Below are 19,044 nucleotides of genomic sequence, written 5' to 3' on the forward strand. Positions count from 1 at the left end.
ATGCAAAAATGGCAATTGAATAGAGTTAAACTGTTTTAGTGAACCATTCGTAGTTTCACCACAAAAAGTCTACACCTTGAGATATGCAAAGCTCAATATTTTAGACAGGCGCATGACTACGCAGGGCCAAACAGTTTCGCATCTTTGACATCTTATGCCGTACGGCTATCTGCTTTCAGCATCCAAGCAGGCCTAGCTTGGCCTACGTGAACAATCCAGTAAAAAAATGTACAACGATGTAAATCGCTGTACAAGGCGCCATACCCAAGCTTCATTGAAACATGGTAGAAGCATATTGATTGCCGCAGCACCCATATACGTGGAGAGCTTGCATGTTTGGGTGCATAGTCGAGCATGTTGCGCCTTCAAAAGCATATTCACCTTTAGTCAGCACTTGGTACAGGAAATGCCCAACGATTTCAGCTCAACACCATCACCACAACAATCCATACAGAAGCTTACTTCACTACATTGTTTTCTTTAGCAACCGTCGTCTATACACGTTGAAACAACACGCTCAGCTTGTAGAGCGCAGAGGCGTGAACTGAAGGTGTGCTGAAGCTCGTTCTGCACGCTGGAGCTCAGCTCCAGCGTCCAGAACGGACGTCAGTGATCCACGATGTGCAGGAAGCCTCTGATCTGCTCCAACTTTACCCTATAGAATATGCAACAAAGTGATACAGGAGTCACGTCCGTTGAGCCCTAGCAGACGGTCCGCTTAAGCGGGTTTTACACCAGCTACGGAGCGCCGCCTCATGTAACGCGCCCAATTCCCAATTGCTATACAAAAGTGTGTAATCCGTTCAGCTCATCGAAGGAGCTCACTTTACGGGATACACCCTACGGAGAATGTTCAAGACCAAACGCGTCAGTTCGAGAGCCAAAGCGTCAGTGCTCTTCTCAATCTCGGTGCAAGTGGGCACAAAAGTGGAAAACAATACTAGCATGCCCCTTTCGTGCGGAACAAGTGCGCCTTTTGAACGCTACGTTTTGCTCTCGTCTCGGTCAACCCACTTCTGTTACTTTCAGCTGTTGGACAGACCCCACTGTGAGGGATTCAATGTGGGGACTAAATCAAGTCTCGTGAGAGCATTAGGCCTGTGCGGAGTGTAACAGATCTGAAGCAAACGTCAAGGCCAAGGCAAAGAGGCCCTGCGACTTCGATGCAATCTTGCAATTGTTGTGCAGCTATCACTGTCAAGTATCTTTATTCGTTTCACTCTGCGCCTCTAATAATCACTGCAGCCAGTTGTACCACGCGCTCAATGCCCGCTATTTTGTTCAGTGCCACAGGAGGATGTATTTTCGGTACGGACAAAAATTTACATAGAAGGTAGATCCTGAGACGCGAAGAACACGTCAAGCAGCGAGCTGCTGTATCTAGTTGAAAATATACGTAAGTTGACACTAAAAAGTACACAGTACGTACATTAAGGCATCCATTAACGTAATTTTACTCTACGCAATTACTGCATATGCACAGTCCCGCAACCATAAAGCCAAATGCGAGTGTTGGACATTATGTGTATCCCACCGAGATACAGTGCCTCTACAGTATACTTTGACTATTTAGCCGCGCACTTAATAAAGTTTGGTGTTAGTTTGTCAGTGCAATACGTATTGGAATATTTTGTGGATCTCTTAGCAACAGAACTTGCTGTCCATATACCTCGTCATCGACAGTATCAACTCTAATATTGTATGATTTTATTCTTTTAAGAAGGGTCGTTCCTTCACTTTCTGCGCAGAGAAATGAAATGCCCAAAAAGCCGCACTCATGTGGCTGGAGGTCTTCGTAGTCTTTCACCGGAGTACCATCTGTGTGTACCTGAAGACAACGCAAAGCAAGAAGTAATAACGAAAGAAGTGTCAAGCGATGTCCATGTTTCATCCACAGTTCTGTAACTGCACCCATCGAAAAACTTTGAAAAGCAGCAAATGGTGCGAACAGCTCGCTCTTCTCCAGTCAGAACACGGGCAGATCAAAATCCAGACGAATGCAGTATAGGAGGAAAACAGCAGCACAAAAATGTACTGACAAAAAGCTCTACGCTGACAATATTAACGAGGCCTGAGCGCCAAGAACAAGAAATGTAAGCCCGAAAGGCAAAATTAAAGGAAAAGGCAGTGAAGACAAAAGCAAACAACAAGGCAATCACCGAAAGAGGCAACCACTAGGTGACTCGGGCACGATCTCTTCCACGCGTAGGTGGCCATGCATCCTCTTATTCGTACTTTAATGCAGATTGTAGAGAATCGCTGGGTCCACAACCAGTAATGAAATGAAATGTTTGTTGGGGCTTCAAGTGAAAGGAAGTAAAGAGTGAAACCAAAGCCCTGCGCTATCTTCTTGTCTATCAGCGTCATCCCCAACACCTACAAACACAGAAATCATGCATAGAAACACACCTATGCACGAGCACGCGCTAATTAACGTTCACAACTTGCTGTGACATGTCGGAAAAGGCAATGAAAAGAATTCAACTAAAAAAAACAGAGGCAAGCAGAGGCAGAAGGCTTCATAGAGAAAAGCCTACAACAGCTAATTCAATAAGCAGGAGGCAACACCAACAAGGGACAAAAGCAGGGGTTCACAAGCTGGTACCGGTAAATGGCAAGCATATGCTCCCTTGTGTTCTTGCCAAATCGCACTCGAAAAAATCAACTACGAATTATGTACACAGCAGCAAGTTTCTTACGTTTTCGTAAAATGCAAGCGTCTTCTTCACATCCGCAACAGAAATCTCAATGTGATGGAGGACGGGAAGTTTTTGCAGAGGAAGCGTATCAAAGCGAAAAGAGGGCGAAGAGTTGTCTGATAACTCGACGGCTTTAACCTCTTCTGGTGTGGGTGCCGGCAAACAGCCTACGATCCAATAGTGGTGCCACAAACTGATGCCTCAAATACTGCGTCTGACCTAGGATGAAGTTCTTCTAGACACTTACAGATTCAAAGCAGAACTGCTACGAAATTCACGTAATCGATCATGCATGGCTTGTTCCCTTTCCCAGAAGACTCACCGTCTCGTTCGTTAGAAAAGAAAGAAGACGCAACAGAACCCGGCACTGACAATGAACAGCAACTGCTTTGAGGAGACGGAAACGGATAAGGATGTGTAGTGTCCGCCTCATCCTTCGATCCTACTGTTGTGTCAGGAGGCCCCTGGTTAGGCTTCCTGCGTTCTTCTGGGTCATCTGGCGGTGGTTCTGGTGAAGAAGAATGTCGTGACTCCCCACTTAAAAGTGCCTTCAACGAGGCCATTTTATATTCACTGGATCAGATGAGAAACCAATAAAAAAATCCAGGCGGCAGAACCAATACGGAGCCAAAGAAAAAACGATGGGTCTCGAGAACTGTTACAGACACGTTGTCACCAACAAAAACTAACATTCCGTCCTCATGAGCCCCATTTAGCTCTAAAGATCAATTGTAAATTTTGAGCTTACCTCATGTACTGCAGTAGGCGGCCAGTAAAATTCTGTGGGTCTGTGAAACTGGCAGCATACGCCATATCCAAGAATTGCCCAGCTGGCTGAACGCGAACCATATGTTGCGATAAATCCATTGCAACCGCATCAACGTCCTGAAGTCCAAACGACGAAAGGAAAGCAAAGCGCAACTACAGCTCCCACTCTGCTCTCCTTATATAAATTTTCATAGACAAAGAATCGTGGACAGCAACCGCGCAATGCCACGTTGAAAAAGCAGATGCAGGATATCCAGATTATTTTCGAGGCAGCTTATGTGCAAGCTTCACTCTTCGTGCATTCCTTAGTTACTTAATATCTGTGCAATGATATAAGCGCGCCATTAGGCGGCAGTAGTGCGCCCACAGAAGCTTAAAAGAAAGGTGTGGCAACAAAGAAGGGATGTGTCTTACGCAGACGCTGAATGCCAAGTGGGTAAACGCGTCACACGCGTGGTTCTCGAATGGCTTATACATTCCCCCCACCTTCTGCACCGGGACAAACTCCAGCACAAACTGACCACCAGGATGTCTCAGCCAATTCTTGGGCTTGACTGCTCAGAAGGGGCCACAGAGATATAACATGTAAAGAGAGCTGGGTAGAACTAATTTCGAGCTCGCGATGAATGCCCTTCAAGCGCTGCTACACGTATTATTGGAGGATACAAACTTCCGAGATATTGCTCGTGCCTGGTCAACAGGCAAATTAGTTCCCGCTCATAGCGACAGTGTATCAGGCGTACTGCTCGATGATGGGTGATTATCTGGACATTCAGATGCTTCGGCAACCATACTATCAATTTCTGCCGGCGAGAAGAACTCAAATGCTGCAAAACGGCTTCCCGACAATGCTTGAAAATTCCCGACGTTCCTGCTTGAATACTGGCTCCCAAAGCTAGTGCGTCTACTGGAAACTCCGCTAGGGTTAACTTCGTTCTCCTTCAAAGACAACTTTCCACTTCCCCCCACTTCGTCCGCCAGAGAGCTGGCTATGTCTGCTCTGCTACTAGAGCTGCTGCTCCGTCTGTGTTGGGAGCGAAGTGATAGCTGCTGCAGCACTTGGTGAAGCTGAGACCTCGGTGGGAGCACAAAGGAGAATCCCAATGCCCCGCCACAGCCTGCTTTGTTCCCCAAAGAGCTCAGCGCCAGCTCCTGCATCCCCAGACGCTTTACGTAAAACTCATCCACCAACTGTTGGGGGCGAGGGCAGCGCAGACGGATTCCGCCAAGGCGTAGCGGAGACTTCCTAATACTAGTTTGCAGCTTCTCCAAAGAACCTAATGAGCTGGCTGAAAAAAGCATTGCATGTAAGGCAATGGAGTGATCAGCAGCAAGAATGCATAAACAAGGCTATATGGCGCCGATGTGCAACACCAAAAAGAACAGTCCTACTCGAAGGGTTGCGGCAACAAGACCTTCCACATCACTCCCATGGAACGTACTAAAATCAAAGTGGCACGCTGCATACAAGAAAGTAGGTCGAATCACCCACATGCAACGCACTAACATCAAAGAGGCATGTTGCATACAAGGAAATAGGTACAAGAGAGCATTCATACAGTGCGCACTTTCATGATTGGATCTACTGCTCAAGCTTGTTACACTACACCCACCCGCTCTTGGACTTGACGACGGTACTTCAGCCCCAGGCAAAATGATTGTAGGAAGTTTTTCCATTATGCTCTCCGTTTGACTGATATTCCGTGCTGAGGGACGCCGTCAACAGGCACAACCAGCATGGCATAAGGACAAATCCAGCGTTTTGTCACGTAGGCAAACAAGTCCTCGAGCTGACATGCACCAAAGTGTGCAGATGCAAAGAGGGGCAGCTTCAGAGGAGCAAGACACCTCCGGAAGACGAAAAAAGCCTAAGGCGGACAACACGAGCACACGTTGTGACTGCGGGAAACACACACAGGAAGATCGAACAACAGAGCTTGAAGCCCCTACCATGACCCTCCAGTGAAATGAAGGCTAAGGAGCACACAGCACAATAATAACACCTCAAAGAATGTGACTGCGCGCTTTGCAGCGGAGTTACTGCCACGGCAATGAGGTGAAAAAACATGAAGTAGCTTGGGCACGATATGACGTACGCAAGTGACTATGCTTTGGAAGTGAGAAAGGTGAAACGCCCAGGCAAAGCGCATGGAGCGGCTTCGAAGAGCCACTAAACTAAGGATGTGGTAACTGCCCTGCAACCTGGAGATGCTTCCGCGTTTGACCAAAGGAACAGACCCAGAAGACAATTCATTTCAGTTTTGGTACGTTTACTGTGAGGGAAATAATGGAATCGTTCATTTGGTGAAAGCTACTGAGAAATAGCGGCCGTGAGACCGAATGGGCAACATCTCTCACAACACTTAATGCAGCCATGGATCCGTCACACTTTCCTGGCTGCTGCCTTTAATCCTATAGTGCATGAATCTCATATGAGACGCAGATATAGCAACGATCATGTGCGAATAAAAGCGGAAACGACGAGAAGCTCAGTTGTCGGTAAGTAAGCTTCAACCACGTTGCGACACGAAGAAGAACACTACAAATGTGCAGTTTCGCATATTCCTCGTTCGAAAAACCTGAATAGGAAAGATCAACTCATTAAATTAAAAGCCTGAAGGGTCAAGCATCGAATCCTAAACAACATGCTTCTCTCTCACTGGGGTGATGCCACTGCTGCACTTCCCGGGCCTACAGTTCCTGTGTGTGTCGGCAAACGGGTAGTAATGCAGCTCTTACACATAAGCAGGACTAAACTAACAGAATGAAGAGGGAAGCGAGGCTTACAATCTGGAGAGGCGAGGAAGGTACCACTTCCGTCCAAAGGTCATGTGAAGCTGCTCAAGCGGGATGTACCTCCCGCAGTCTTCTTTAAATCCAGGGAAAGTTTTGGTGACTATGGACATGGTTTGATCTCATTCCAAGCTAGAACGTATTTATTGACTTAAATGCGGGTGAAAAGTACGTATAATGCGAGCTACTGCATGCAAAGTTTTCCAGTGGCTTTTACCAGTGGGCGTGGCGCTTGTCTTTGAAATTAACGAGCGCTGCGCGAAGAAAACCGGAATAGCCCTGTCTTTGGCAAAGATTTTCGACGTTCACATCACATGAATTGCTGAAGGTACTGCCGCCCTTTCGCTTTTTCCTGGGGAACTCCTCTAGTGTACTGCCATTTGGGTTTCTTCAAAGTCAAATATGCCTTCACAGAACCACGCATTGTGGTGCTTCTGCTTCGTGAAACAGTTGAATTTGGTGATATGAGACACTGAAATATAGAACCAGAGAAAGGCGCTGTACATCCCAGAGAACACTACGGCCCAGTCTCTAGCTGGGCCGTAGTGTTCTCTGGGATGTACAGCGTCTTCAGAGTGCGCTTACGCCAACGTCAAAGTGGTTGCAGTTCTTGCTGTGTTTAGCCAAACAGCACGAGCCTTAAGTAAAATTAGCCCTCATATTTTGACACTTCGATGCTACTGGAGAATGCACCGCTCTGCACTGCTGCGGGCTTGTGAGGGCGCCAGAATTCCAGTGCACTTCCCGACTGGACCATATGTGCAGTTTTGCTTTTAAATTGGCTTGTGCCAATACGTGGCTTTAACCTGTGCTAGTGTTGAGTATTACTGTCATGAACTGTTCAGTGGGTGTTCAAATAATTGCTTGCGGTTCTGAGTAGCGCATGTGAGACTGCGAAGCTCAGGGAAGGCAGCAATGTCGACCAAAGGTGCCCGTGGGGCTGAGTAGTACTAACGCTGTGTTATGAACTGGAACAAGAACGTGGTTCTAGGCGACGATGTACCTTGAAAAAGGCCCACCCAGGACACGGAAGATGTGAAGCGTGTACTCGAAAAGAGAGCTCTACAGCAGCTAGACCCTGCCAATTCCGCGGCGGGAGATGCGTCTTGAGTTTGCGGCGTTCTAAAGTGTAGCGAGGGTTTCAGAGGCTGCAACTCGTGGACTATTCCAAAATATGCGGGCCCTCTCACATATTTCAATATACAGCAGCACACCCTCAGCACATCAACACATCATGAAGCCACAAAAGAACGGTTGAGCCAATGACGGCTGCGGGAAGGATGGTTCGACGGAGCAAATGGAATGAGATTGGCGCCTCCACCTCGGAAAGGAAAGACAGAAACGGACGTTTCTCCCCAAGAGAGTCCAAGAAAATAGACCTTCCCGTTCAAATAATAAAAGCGCAGATCGGAACAGGCGGAATTAAAATCAAAGAAACTGCTGAGGATGCACAGGGAACGTAATCTGACGAATACATCATCTGTCTCCAACGGAGAGTAGCAAGATTGTTGACCATATACGCCACACACGTGTCGGCCGCTCCCTGCCCGCCGATTTGTAGCTCATGCGGGGAGTACTTGGGCCAAACATTTTGGACAGGACGACTTCTGCATACCAATAATCCCGTAAGCATGAGGATGGAAGTATCATGCAAACCTCTGCAGACACTGCGGAGATTTTTTCGCTGATGCAGGGAAAAGGTACTAGACAGTGGAGCAGGGAGATTGTTGGGTACCCTGCTTTCCCTACCTAGTAAAACTGCTGTGCTATAGGGATAGACAAGATGGGGTCCCCAATTAGATTCTATATTCTGCTCCAGGCGGCAATTTTAGAAGAGGTGCCTAAAACGGAGCCGAATATGGATCAAAAAGAGCACATCTAACAGTTCAAACCTGCCGTACAGCGAGTTGTATCCACTGGAAGGGATAACTTGACACACATCTACTATGTAAGACTGCTTACGGAGTTCGGCGTGGCTAATCCATCAGGGGTACCTGTAGTGCACACGCACTACAATAGGACTTGCTGGTGAATTATAGAAGATAGCTAGCTAGCGACCTACAAGACGTCATAAGCCTGAACGAGGACAGGATCGTCTTACTAGTATCGAAGTAAGGCAATTCATCGGCAAATTAGCATGAATACACTAGAAGTGTCTGTAAATACCTGGAGGTTGGGGCTGGCGATAGCGCCGGCACCGGTGTAGGCCTCCTCCCCACAGGGCCTAAGAGGTGAGAACCCCGAGTGGGGGTGATTTTTAAGAAAACAGATTTTGGAAAACTACAAATAACTGCATTTTTTGATATTTGGCCTACTGTTTCAAGGAAATGCGCCGAAGGTAGACGGTTATCATGGGCCCGTACTCGAGGGGACAGGTAGCAGCGTAGTTGTAATTCGCCGACAAATTGCCTTACTTCGATCCTAGTAAGAGGGTCTTTTCCTCGTTCCGCGTTATGACCTCTTGTAGGTCGCCAGCTAGCTGTCTTCCATAGGTCACGAGCAAGCCCCATTGTAGTGCCTGTGCACTACAACACTGGGGCTTCAACAAGCTTCATTAGTCCTAAAACAGTCGAACAACTGCAGCTCAAGATGTGGAGACCTCCGAAAGAGCATAGGTTCACCGTAGCTACAGGTGAACAATTACGCATTGATCGGGTTGTGACGGGATTGACAATGTGGTTTCTTAGTTGTTCTCGTTCCCTGTGATTTAGTCTTGGGGTTGGATTGGCTGACTGAACACAAGGTGGCCTGGCAGTCCAATTCGACAAGGTGCTCGATCGTGTTCACTTTTCACGCCCCCGTACCACAGTTACGCGGCAGGCGCAGCTCGAATGCTAGGTGTTAGAGCTCCCTGTGTGCACAGCAGATGAAACAATACGTTTTATTCTGATGAAGCGTCGGAAATTTCCCCCGGAACACCTCGCTGATTGTAATGAACTAAGCATAGCTCGGCTACAACGTCGCTCCTCAGTTCTACTGCAGATCTACTGCAGATGTTCATTTCTACGATTATCCACTAAAGACGCTACGTATGCTTAAAAGGATTCAGATGCCATCATTCGGTGTCGAATTTTCAAAAGGAAGACCTCTCCCTTCCCGTTTGTTGCATGGTATTTATCTTTAATTAGTGCGTTATTCAACACAGTGTGAATTATACGGTTCTGGAGGCCATGTCTTGTTTCCATTGTAATGCAGCGAGCCACAGTCTCTACTGCCACAGCAGCAACAGCTTTGAAAACTCCATCACTATCGTCCAAGGACTCAAAGCGGGCTCCTAAAATCGCAGGTGATGCGACATGGATTGCCAGTACTTGGGGATCCCACCTCAAGTCTCTAGCGAATACTTTCAAGTTTCAGGCACTACGTAGTACCAGGTGTATGCACCGGAATAAAGTGAGGTTTTAGTGCACAACGTGGTGATCCATCCTGGCAATATAAGGAAGGCAGAAGTGTGAGGAATTCGCTGGAGCCAGTGATGCAACCTGCACGTCGGCTGAATTTCGACTGGGAGGAACTGTAACGGAAGCTATGCCATGGCTGTTGAGGCATATGACCCTCCTAAAGAGTTAAGAATCCCTACGCTACTTTAAAGTGCTGAAATGTAAAAAAGAAAATATTTTGGTACGGCGCTGTGCATGCATGCCTGCGACATATATAATCCGAAGACTGCGTGGAGCAGAGTTCAGCTCTGGCGTGCATGATTTATCTGACGGCTTCCCGACCGCTGGTGGCAGGTAAGGAACCTCCATATAACATCATCAAACTTACCTCTGTCTTACGTTCCCAATCATTTGAGAATATCGTACTTGAAAACGGCGTTGTAAATTGGTATTCAAAGATCGGGGTCAAATGCAAGGGGCAGACGCGCATAGGATGTCAGAGTGGTTCGACGGAGATAGTGGCGAACGAAGTTGTTCAGCATCTACTGATCCGAATTACACAGGCACAGCGTGGCAGAGCGAGGTGGAAAAACAGAAGACGCACTGCTGATCCGCAGCGAAGTGGAAAGGAGGACGCACAGCTAATCCGCAGCGAAGTGCAAATGAAGATGCACAGCTAATCCAATTCGAAATGAAAAGCGACGATAGCCGAGAGCCTCACAAGCAGCGGGCAAACTAAAACATTTTATCAAATGCGTTCCGTAGCATGGCGCAACAATAATATTTCTCGTTAGTGTAGGTTTCGTTAAACGTAACAGCGATGTTGAGACAGCTCGCCCCGGAGAAACACGGCACGCTCCGTAGGACCGGATGCCCTTGACACCTGCTACGCGCGCGGGCAAACTTGAAACAATCAATGCCAGAATGACAAAGTGCTTAGGGTTCTTTCGGAGTTCCTCCCTCGACGCCATTAATGATCTTCAGAGCCCCTCTGAGCCTCCACCCAAAACGTAGCAACACAAGCTCTACGTTTTTGTGGCTTTCTACTGGCTCATGTAGTTCCTCATAAATAAGCCTTGCTTAAGGTATAGTATTCTGAGGAGATGACAGTACTTGAATGCTGCAATGCTACGCCCTTGGCAACATGCACGCAAAATTGTTGCCCAAAGCTGGGTTCCCACAGGCGCAAGGCCACTGTTTCCTGCACAGTCATTCGTACTAACATATCAACGAGAAAACTCGTAGTGTGCACGGGGGCTGCTTGTCATCTACAGTCGTAGCAAACTTCGCCTTTCGCGGAATCTTGGCTTCCAGCAGCCGTAATTGGCAGCCCCTCAGTCCCCTCCTCCTTACTCGGTTAGTAGTCAACTGGATGCTACTGCCAATGAAGCAGTATAACGGATTTTTGTAAATATAGCACTCGGACCCTATACTCAACTTACGTGGAGGCGAAGGGCCAGCTGAGGCCGACGGACAGACACGGAAGGCTGGCTGGAGCGGTGTGCTCTGGTTGCCGCTGCCGTCGCCTCTGTTGGTGTGGGTGTTATGGTTTTGTTGCGGGCGCAGTTTTGCCTTAATCTTGCAGTTTTTCTTTTTTTGGAAGCAACTGAGCAGGAAAGGCGTGCCGTGTTGGCCACGCCGGCAGGTGGAAATAGTTGAGACAACACTGCGAAATTCCATTTGGCGCTGTAACCACAGCAGCGCCCGTCGCTGCCTTCGTGCTATCACATGGAAGCGTCCGTGGTGAGAGCAGGTGGCGTCTTGTTGCCTGCTCATTGTTGTACTTTGGTGTAGCAGCAACAGGAGGGCCGGCATGCAGGTTGCAGCGGCACGATTGCTGCAGCTGCAGCGAGGCTCACGACCCTTCCTGCATCTAGCCCAGGGTCATAGAGCAGCCTCTTCGCTGTGCCCCACTTCGATTCCTCGACAGTTCGTTCGTGAGCCCGGGCAGTCACTCAGGATCCCAGACTTTGCCTCTCACGGGGCAGAAGCAACTGCAACGGAAGCGACAGTAGCAGGCCCAACTACTGTCTTTAAGCATGCGCTTACGCTCCAGCAGCAAGTTCTACAGCTGCCGAAGGACAGAAGACAGTTCGCTTCCCGCACTTTCGGATTCTTTCATGGAGATAGGCAGGATGCTCTTGGAAGAACCGCCTGTAACGAGAGCAACTGCAACAGCAGAAGCAGGGACCTGCTAGGTTCCCCGAACATGTCTTTTTTAGCTAAAAATGGACTCCTGCGGGATGCCGCGTGTCAACGCGGACTGCTGCAGAAGCAAGAACTGCAGGAGCTCCTGTCACTGTTGCACAAGACAGCGGAAGGGGTACTGCAGTCGGCAGCGGCAGTGCCTGTCGCTCTGATGGACAATATGTTGCCACCGCTACTGCGGCAGTTGCATCGAGTAGCAGCAGCAGTACATGAGGAGCAGCCAACGTCGGGGACGTTGTTGCAGCATCTTTTGAAAGACCTGACTATCCTCAGCAGTCGAAACAACAGAACTGGACAGAGCGAACTTGACAAATACAGCTGCAACGGAACCGGTGGCCGACAGCCTGAAGAACATGCAAAGGGAGAAACTGGCAGCAGCACAAGGAAAGACACGGATACTAGGAGCAGCAGCAGCAGTGGCAGTAATAGTGGTAGCGGTGGTGGAGGGGATAGCAATAAGGGCAGCCGGGGACCTGGCCCGCAGGCAGGTGCAGGGAACGGCATGAGGCGAACGCCTTTCGGATTTGAAGCGTTTTATCCAAAGGACGCGTCGAAGCAACAGGAGAGTAGCAGCACTAGCAACACCAGCGGCAGCAGAAGTGGACGGCTGCCGCTGATCCCTCCGGCTGGGGGGGCCCTTCAGCATCTGCTGTTGCGCTTGTGCGTTTGGCTGGGCTTCTGGTTGTTTGCCTTGTCGCTTTTGTCGAGAGTCGTCGAGCCGCAGCTTTCACTACAGGTTGGTAACTCCGCCATCGTCTTCAAGCGAATGCATCGGCAGGTTGAAGCAGTAGCAGCTTCAGTAGCTGGAGCTGCAGCAGCGCCATTTTCACTTTAGTCTTGGTGTTTCTGTGTTCAGGAGTTTCTCAGCTCGTATGTTGCCCGTGGCTTGGTTGAGAAAGTCGTTGTAGTTGGGGATAGGGGCCGCTGCACAGCTGTTGTCAGGGCACCCCCGACGCCAGAGCAGCTGCATTTGATGCAACAGCAGCAGCAGCAATTGATGCTGTACATGCAGCAGCAGCAAATGCAGCACCAGATGCAGCAGTACCAGCAGCAGCAGCCGTACGAGGGGCAGCAGCAGTCTCACCACCAGCAACAGTACTCGTTGCAGCAGCCGCAGCCGACACTCCAGCAACAGCAGCAGCCCAAGTTGGCGGACGTGTTGTCAAGAAAGCAGATTGTCAGGTTTAGGACGGGACTAACTCCGGAAAGTTTTATCGAGAAAATGGAGCATTTTCAAGTAATCCCACGCCTTGATGTTGAGCCCTTAGACCATTTCATTTTGTCGTAATTTATACCAATTCATTTTTGCGAAATTCCGCATTATGCCTTTATCATGGCCTCTGCTGATGCGACGTCGTTGCTGCTACTAGGCTTCTCTGGGCATACATCCAAAAGATTTTCTGCCCATATACGTCGAAGAGGGCTGGAATTTGAGTTTGGGAGATCTCGTTGCCTCCGCCTTTTTTTTCTTAATAATGGCCACAATAGCCAGGGACTTCCTTATGGGAGGCGCGGTTAACCGGTGAATACCTGAGTCTTAATCCCTCACCAAGAGATGAAGCCGGCATGACCAATGGATACCTCAAAGCATGTCATGTTTTCGAGTTTGTTCCATGTGCTAGCCCCATATTTGGGGCCTTGAGCTAAAGGGGGCAGGGGATACGGTGTGGCGTGCAGGGGCGGCAGTGCAAGCGGCCTAAATCGTTTACTGGGCAACAGCAGCTCCAAGAGAGCACGTATCAAGCCGGACACTGTGAGTTGATGCTGATACGAAAGTTTACGGCACCGGGGTTGGCAAAGGTTAAGAACTGCGATCTGTTTGAAAAGAGCGTCATATATTATTGCACATAATGTGATCTTCCGCAGGTAAAGGTGCGCTTCGCCGACGTCGCGGGTGAGCATCTCTTATTGGTTCCAGATGCTGGCTTTGTTCTGAGCATGGGGACCGTTGAAGACGAAAATACTGAAGGTGTTAAGTCGCTTGGATGTTTTTGCTATGTCGCGCGTGTTTTTCAGGCTTGCATGAGGCCAAAAGAGAAATTATGGAGTTTGTTTCGTTCCTCAAAAATCCAGCAGCGTTTCAGAAGATGGGAGCGAAATTGCCTAAGGGCGCACTTCTTGTGGGGCCTCCGGGCACCGGTAAAACCCTGCTCGCTAAGGCAAGCGGGTTTTCTCGCCTAACTTATATATTGTGATACAGTTGAAGGCTTCTATCTTAGGACCTCATGTTCTTGTTTTCCACTGCCGTTTGATCTCATGGAACTAATTTGAAATTACATGACTGCCAGTCTCATTTCTCTAACACCTGTCGTGATGCTGTCAATGCCTGTGTACAGGCTGTGGCGGGAGAGGCTGGAGTTCCATTTTTTTCAATCAGTGGCTCGGATTTCGTCGAGCTTTTCGTGGGTGTCGGGGCTTCGAGAGTGAGAGAGCTCTTTGATGAAGCGAGGAAGGCGGCGCCGTGTACGCTTTTGACACATTTTTATGGGCTAGGGCTTGGGGCGAAGTAGCAGCAGGCTACCGTAGAAGTACTTGCGGAGCATTTAGAGCTGAAGAGTTGCGTCAAGCGATCAACTTTTGTTGTTGAGACCATGCTGTTTACAGCCATCATTTGGATAGACGAGATAGATAGCGTGGGTGCGAGTCGCAGCACTCAGTTTGCGAACAGCGAGAGAGAGCAAACGCTCAATCAACTTCTTGTTGAGATGGATGGATTCTCACCGCATCAGTCGGTGGTAGTATTAGCTGGTAATGAGGGGCCCTGTCTGTATCACGTGCAAGCCGCAGTGTCTCGGTTTGTCTTGTTGTCATATACACGACGGTTTGCCTCAAGGGTGTGCATGAGGGTATGCCTTGTCTGCATGATAACAAGATAATCCGACACAATGAGACTCGTGCAGCGCACACGGATATCACAAGGAGTATATTCACGTGTGCAGGTACACTCCGCGGTGGAAACTGCATGTCAAGTGTTTTCATCGCACATTACGTAACCTCCCGGGAGCCTGTATGCTTAGATTCGAATATACATTTCAGTGGTCCCACTTGCATGTACAGGCGCACGCCCAAGTACACACGAAAATTTGGTCATGTCGTGACCCCGTCGCATGTTTGTCCACGTAGCATGTTAGAGCTGTGTAGCAAAGTTTTATGTTACATATTAGTGCATTGTGGGCATGAAAGTCTCACTGCACGATAAGTTCTAGTTTTCGTGTCCATGCGCTGGACCAACATGTTTATCTGCTTCGCAGGAACCAATAGGGAAGACCTCCTGGATGCCGCACTGAAGCGAGCTGGAAGGTTTGACCGTCGGGTGGTTATCAGCAGACCGGACGTTAAGGAGAGAGCGGAAATATTCAAGGTACTTGGGGGATTCCTTCACTTCTTTAAAGCTTGTTGCATCATCTTGTGCTGTTGTAAATCCTGTATTTTCGACCCGCTGACCACTCTCCTCTTAACAGTCGGCACTGTCAGGCAGTCGTGCAAGGCCCCTTTAGGAGGATAAATTTTGAAGGCGCTATTTGCCCCTGCTTTGCTCCATTCAGGTCCATTTGCAACCGTTAAAGCTGTCTCCTCGAGTCGATGCAACAGCTCTTGCTGAACGGATGGCTGCTCTTACTCCAGGCATGGTAGGCTGCCTGATTATAACCTGCCGCGCTTTGCGTTCGTGTTTGCCCTTCGTGGTTGTATCTATCCCCGTTGCCGTATCGGCTTCTTTACCTAGCTTGCGTTGGCACTTCTGTTTGTGGCTACTTTGCCCTTGCTCTCCCCGTTCCGTTCGTTGTCGCTCTTCGCTTTTTTTCATCATTTTCAGCTGTCCTGGATCGTTTTACTGCTCATTCTATGTCTCGCTTTTTCGGTTCTTTTTTGTATCAATCTCGATCGGTCTCTGGATTTCGTCATGCACTTTTCATCTGCCTGCACACCAGACGTTGTGCATTGTCTCGGCACTTTGTCCGTTCTTTGGTTGAGTGCTACGTGTCCGTGCTCCCGCTGTTTCGTTCATAGCATAACTCTATCCTGTTCTTGAGTTTGCTTTTGTATCGAAGATCTTGCCTACGATTCTTTCTTATTCTCTGTCTTGAAGGTCGGCGCAGACATTGCCAACATCTGCAATGAAGCGGCAATTTACGCTGCAAGGAGGCGAACCAAGCGAGGGATTGAGCAGCGGGTGAAGACTTTACAGTCCCTGTTTTTTCAGTTTAGAGTAACGTATGCATGTAAAGTGCTCCATATGGAGATGTAAAAGAACAACGAACAGCGGCCGCGCAGACTAAGCTCAGGGTGGCTCAGGGTGGAGCTGTGGCTTCATATCAAGGGCTTGTTTGCAGGACTTTGAGATGGCTGTCGAGCGAATTATTGCTGGTCTCCCCTCCAACACGAAGAACCTAATGTCTGAAAAGCAGAGGAGGACGATCGCTCTGCATGAAGCTGGGCATGCGGTCGCGGGATGGTTTCTCAAGCATGCAGGTCGGGCTTCCTCACTTCGCTGATGAGCTTTATCCAATGACTACAACAAACTAAGCGTCATTAGATGCACCTTTACCTGTCGGGGTTTTCAAAATCATTACTTGGGCTGCAACATGCCTCTCCATGCGGATATTGTCTTGTTAGTGCACTGGATAAGTTGTTTTTTCGTACAAACTGTTTGCCATCCGCCAGCATCTCCGCGGCATCTTTTTTCGAATTCGTAGGTGCATTTTTGTTCTGTGCTGTGTATGGGGGCATGCATGCACTGAAAAATGCACCCGCCTGCATTGTGCATCACAGTATACTCATTTTTTTTTGTTTGAGTAGACGTGGTGCTGAAGCTGACCATCATTCCCAGGGACAGCGGGGCAATGGGATTCAGTCAACAGATGCCACCTCCGGTGGAGCTTTACGAGAAAGACGCTCTTTTAGACAGAATTGCCGTTTGTCTGGCGGGAAGAGCTGCAGAGGAGCTCTTCATGGGCTGTGTATCCAGTGGTACGGGAGGATTCACGATACACTAGCTTGGAAGCTCTGCTTTAGTTGGTGCTAGAGAGGCTTGGTGTGTCAAAGTATGTGCACAACGGTGATTTGTTTGCATTGAAAATTGCATGTCAGAGTATTTACACAACCGTGGTTTTTTTGCATTGAAGATTGCATTCATTATCCAATGTGTTTATTTCTTCACGTGCATGCTATCTTCATTTTGGTTCGTAGGCGCTGTAGACGACATAGAAAAGGCCACCCATCTGGCCCGCCTGATAATAATGCAGCTGGGGATGAATCCGAAGATTGGCTTAGTTAACTTAAAGAGGACTCGACCCAGCCCGCAAGATCCCTACCAGCTTTATTCTGACGCCACAGCTGAAGTAAGCAGCAGAGACCCACATATATATACATATATTCCTCTCGAATTGCATACAGTGACATCAAAGGGGCGACGAATGGACGTTGAAACCCAAAGTTGCCACACTTTACATATTCGCATTCTCCCACCTAATGCGTTCCTGCGTCTTCACGGAATCAAGCAGGTGTAGGTATTCCGCTCTAGCGCTTGCCCACTAGTATGTAATTGTGTGTCCATATATTATTGCGTCTAGGGATTTGTGAGAGGTTGTCTAAGTCTTGGTGTATATTTGTTTCCATATACCCCACTTTATCCCATTGGACCGCTTTTATTGCTTTTGAGGAGCTCTGAATTGAACGAAGAGAACGAAGTTGCCTTCGGTGCAGCGACACTATTCATGGTGTGGGTGTGTACGTACAGCTTGTGGATGAAGAAGTTCGAAATTTGATTAGCGGCCAATACGAACGAGTAAAGGCTTTGCTTATGGAAAGGGAGAAGGCAAGAAACAGATTTTCCCTCATTTAGGCATAGAGCATGATCGTTCTTGTGCATTCCTCGCGTGTGAGAGGGTTACAGGGTCTCAGCACGCCTGCATGCATACTTCATGTGCAGCTTTGCCAGACTTCGTCTGCGTGAATGTGCATCAGGAGATGCATGCCTTGAGTGACTTACTTCTAGAGAAGGAGACGCTAACGTTTGCGGATCTTCAAGACTGCTTAGGCAGGAGACCCTATCCTCCTGATGCTCAGCTGGCTGCCTATATAGATGCTTTGCCAACAAAGGATAGTTCGTCTGAAGGGCAGAGGCCAGCTGCGAAGAAGACTCCAGGGAGCTGTGAGTCTGATGTCGGACCAAACGACGGGACTGTGGATGCATCTGATGGAGATACTAGCACCAACATAACCAGCACAAGGGGCGGGCACAGTCAGCAGCAACGTCAGCACCACCAAGGGTACAGTAGTAACCGTGACACAGAGGCGTCAAAAGAAGGCGGTAAGGAAGAGGCGCAAAAAACAAAAGACAAGAAAAACAAAGCTGCGCACAGTGATCGGGATGATGATGATGACGATGATGATGATAATAATGGTGGCGGTGGCGACGATGACAGAAATGGAAGTGACACTAAACGAGGACCGACGAGAAGAAAGTTGTTTGGGGGAGACGATGATTCATGCCTGCCAGAACTTTTGAGGAAAAACCTCAAACCAAATACTCCAACACCGTCAGCCGCGGCCAAAAAGACGGAGTTAGGGCACACACAATGACGCACGTATTATTTACTGCAGCATTGTCAGCACGTCATGCAGCAGCCGAAGCGGAAGAAACAGTTGCAAGAGGGATTGCACCCACAAACGTTTGAGTGCGGCCAGAGTAGCCGGGGATTTTGGCGCTCGTTTTAGGTGCGGAATGTTGCCTCGGCGGGGCGTGCGTACGTTCCAGAGAATTGCACATAATTCTCCACGCACCACTTGCGCATATGCTTTTCGCTAGCCGTCATATTACACTTGCTCATCAGCCTGCTACAAACGGCGGGCCCGTTGCAGCAGCCAGTTGGGTGTTGTGGGAGGGACTGGAACTGACGTGGTTCGTGAGCACGCCGAATGAGGGTGTAGTGGAGTCGCCTACAATACATATGTTCCGACTGCGTCTGGTCTTTGCCGGGTAGACACCATGGTGAATCTCGATTAAGGTTTTGTTCGAGTTGATTGGCTGTCATTGGGCAACAAGCACGACGTAGAATAGTAAGGGGATAGGTACATCTACGGAGATACGCTATGACGTCTGGAAAGTGAGTCAAGTCTGCGTGTGAACTAGAACAGAGGTTCAGTTATGTACACCGGCGGTGGAGACCATGTCGATAGTTTAATATGTGAGGGCC

The 19,044-nt window shown here is 48.7% G+C and overlaps 2 protein-coding genes across 2 annotated transcripts; one reads left to right on the forward strand and one right to left on the reverse strand.

The window, feature by feature from the left end:
- Nucleotides 1–1,597: 1,597 nt before the first annotated feature.
- Nucleotides 1,598–5,144, reverse strand: ETH_00010980 (glyoxalase, putative; the record flags this gene model as incomplete). Its single annotated transcript, XM_013377315.1, has 8 exons — nucleotides 1,598–1,828; nucleotides 2,236–2,376; nucleotides 2,700–2,866; nucleotides 3,022–3,272; nucleotides 3,448–3,584; nucleotides 3,882–4,021; nucleotides 4,211–4,756; nucleotides 5,081–5,144. The coding sequence occupies 8 exons, from the start codon at nucleotides 5,142–5,144 to the stop codon at nucleotides 1,598–1,600; spliced, it is 1,677 nt and encodes a 558-aa protein (XP_013232769.1).
- Nucleotides 5,145–11,453: 6,309 nt separating this feature from the next.
- Nucleotides 11,454–18,430, forward strand: ETH_00010985 (AFG3 ATPase family protein, putative; the record flags this gene model as incomplete). The annotated part of the gene is made up of 16 exons (XM_013377316.1): nucleotides 11,454–12,584; nucleotides 12,705–13,085; nucleotides 13,219–13,370; nucleotides 13,526–13,601; nucleotides 13,715–13,742; nucleotides 13,865–14,007; nucleotides 14,185–14,311; nucleotides 14,453–14,596; nucleotides 15,100–15,209; nucleotides 15,394–15,477; nucleotides 15,936–16,019; nucleotides 16,180–16,318; nucleotides 16,646–16,816; nucleotides 17,036–17,187; nucleotides 17,586–17,663; nucleotides 17,813–18,430. 16 exons carry the CDS (start codon nucleotides 11,454–11,456, stop codon nucleotides 18,428–18,430), a joined length of 3,618 nt encoding a protein of 1,205 aa, XP_013232770.1.
- Nucleotides 18,431–19,044: the final 614 nt, after the last annotated feature.

Source organism: Eimeria tenella, genomic scaffold, assembly GCF_000499545.2.
Source record: "Eimeria tenella Houghton genomic scaffold, Eth_scaff5, whole genome shotgun sequence".
Taxonomy (NCBI): Eukaryota; Apicomplexa; class Conoidasida; order Eucoccidiorida; family Eimeriidae; genus Eimeria; species Eimeria tenella.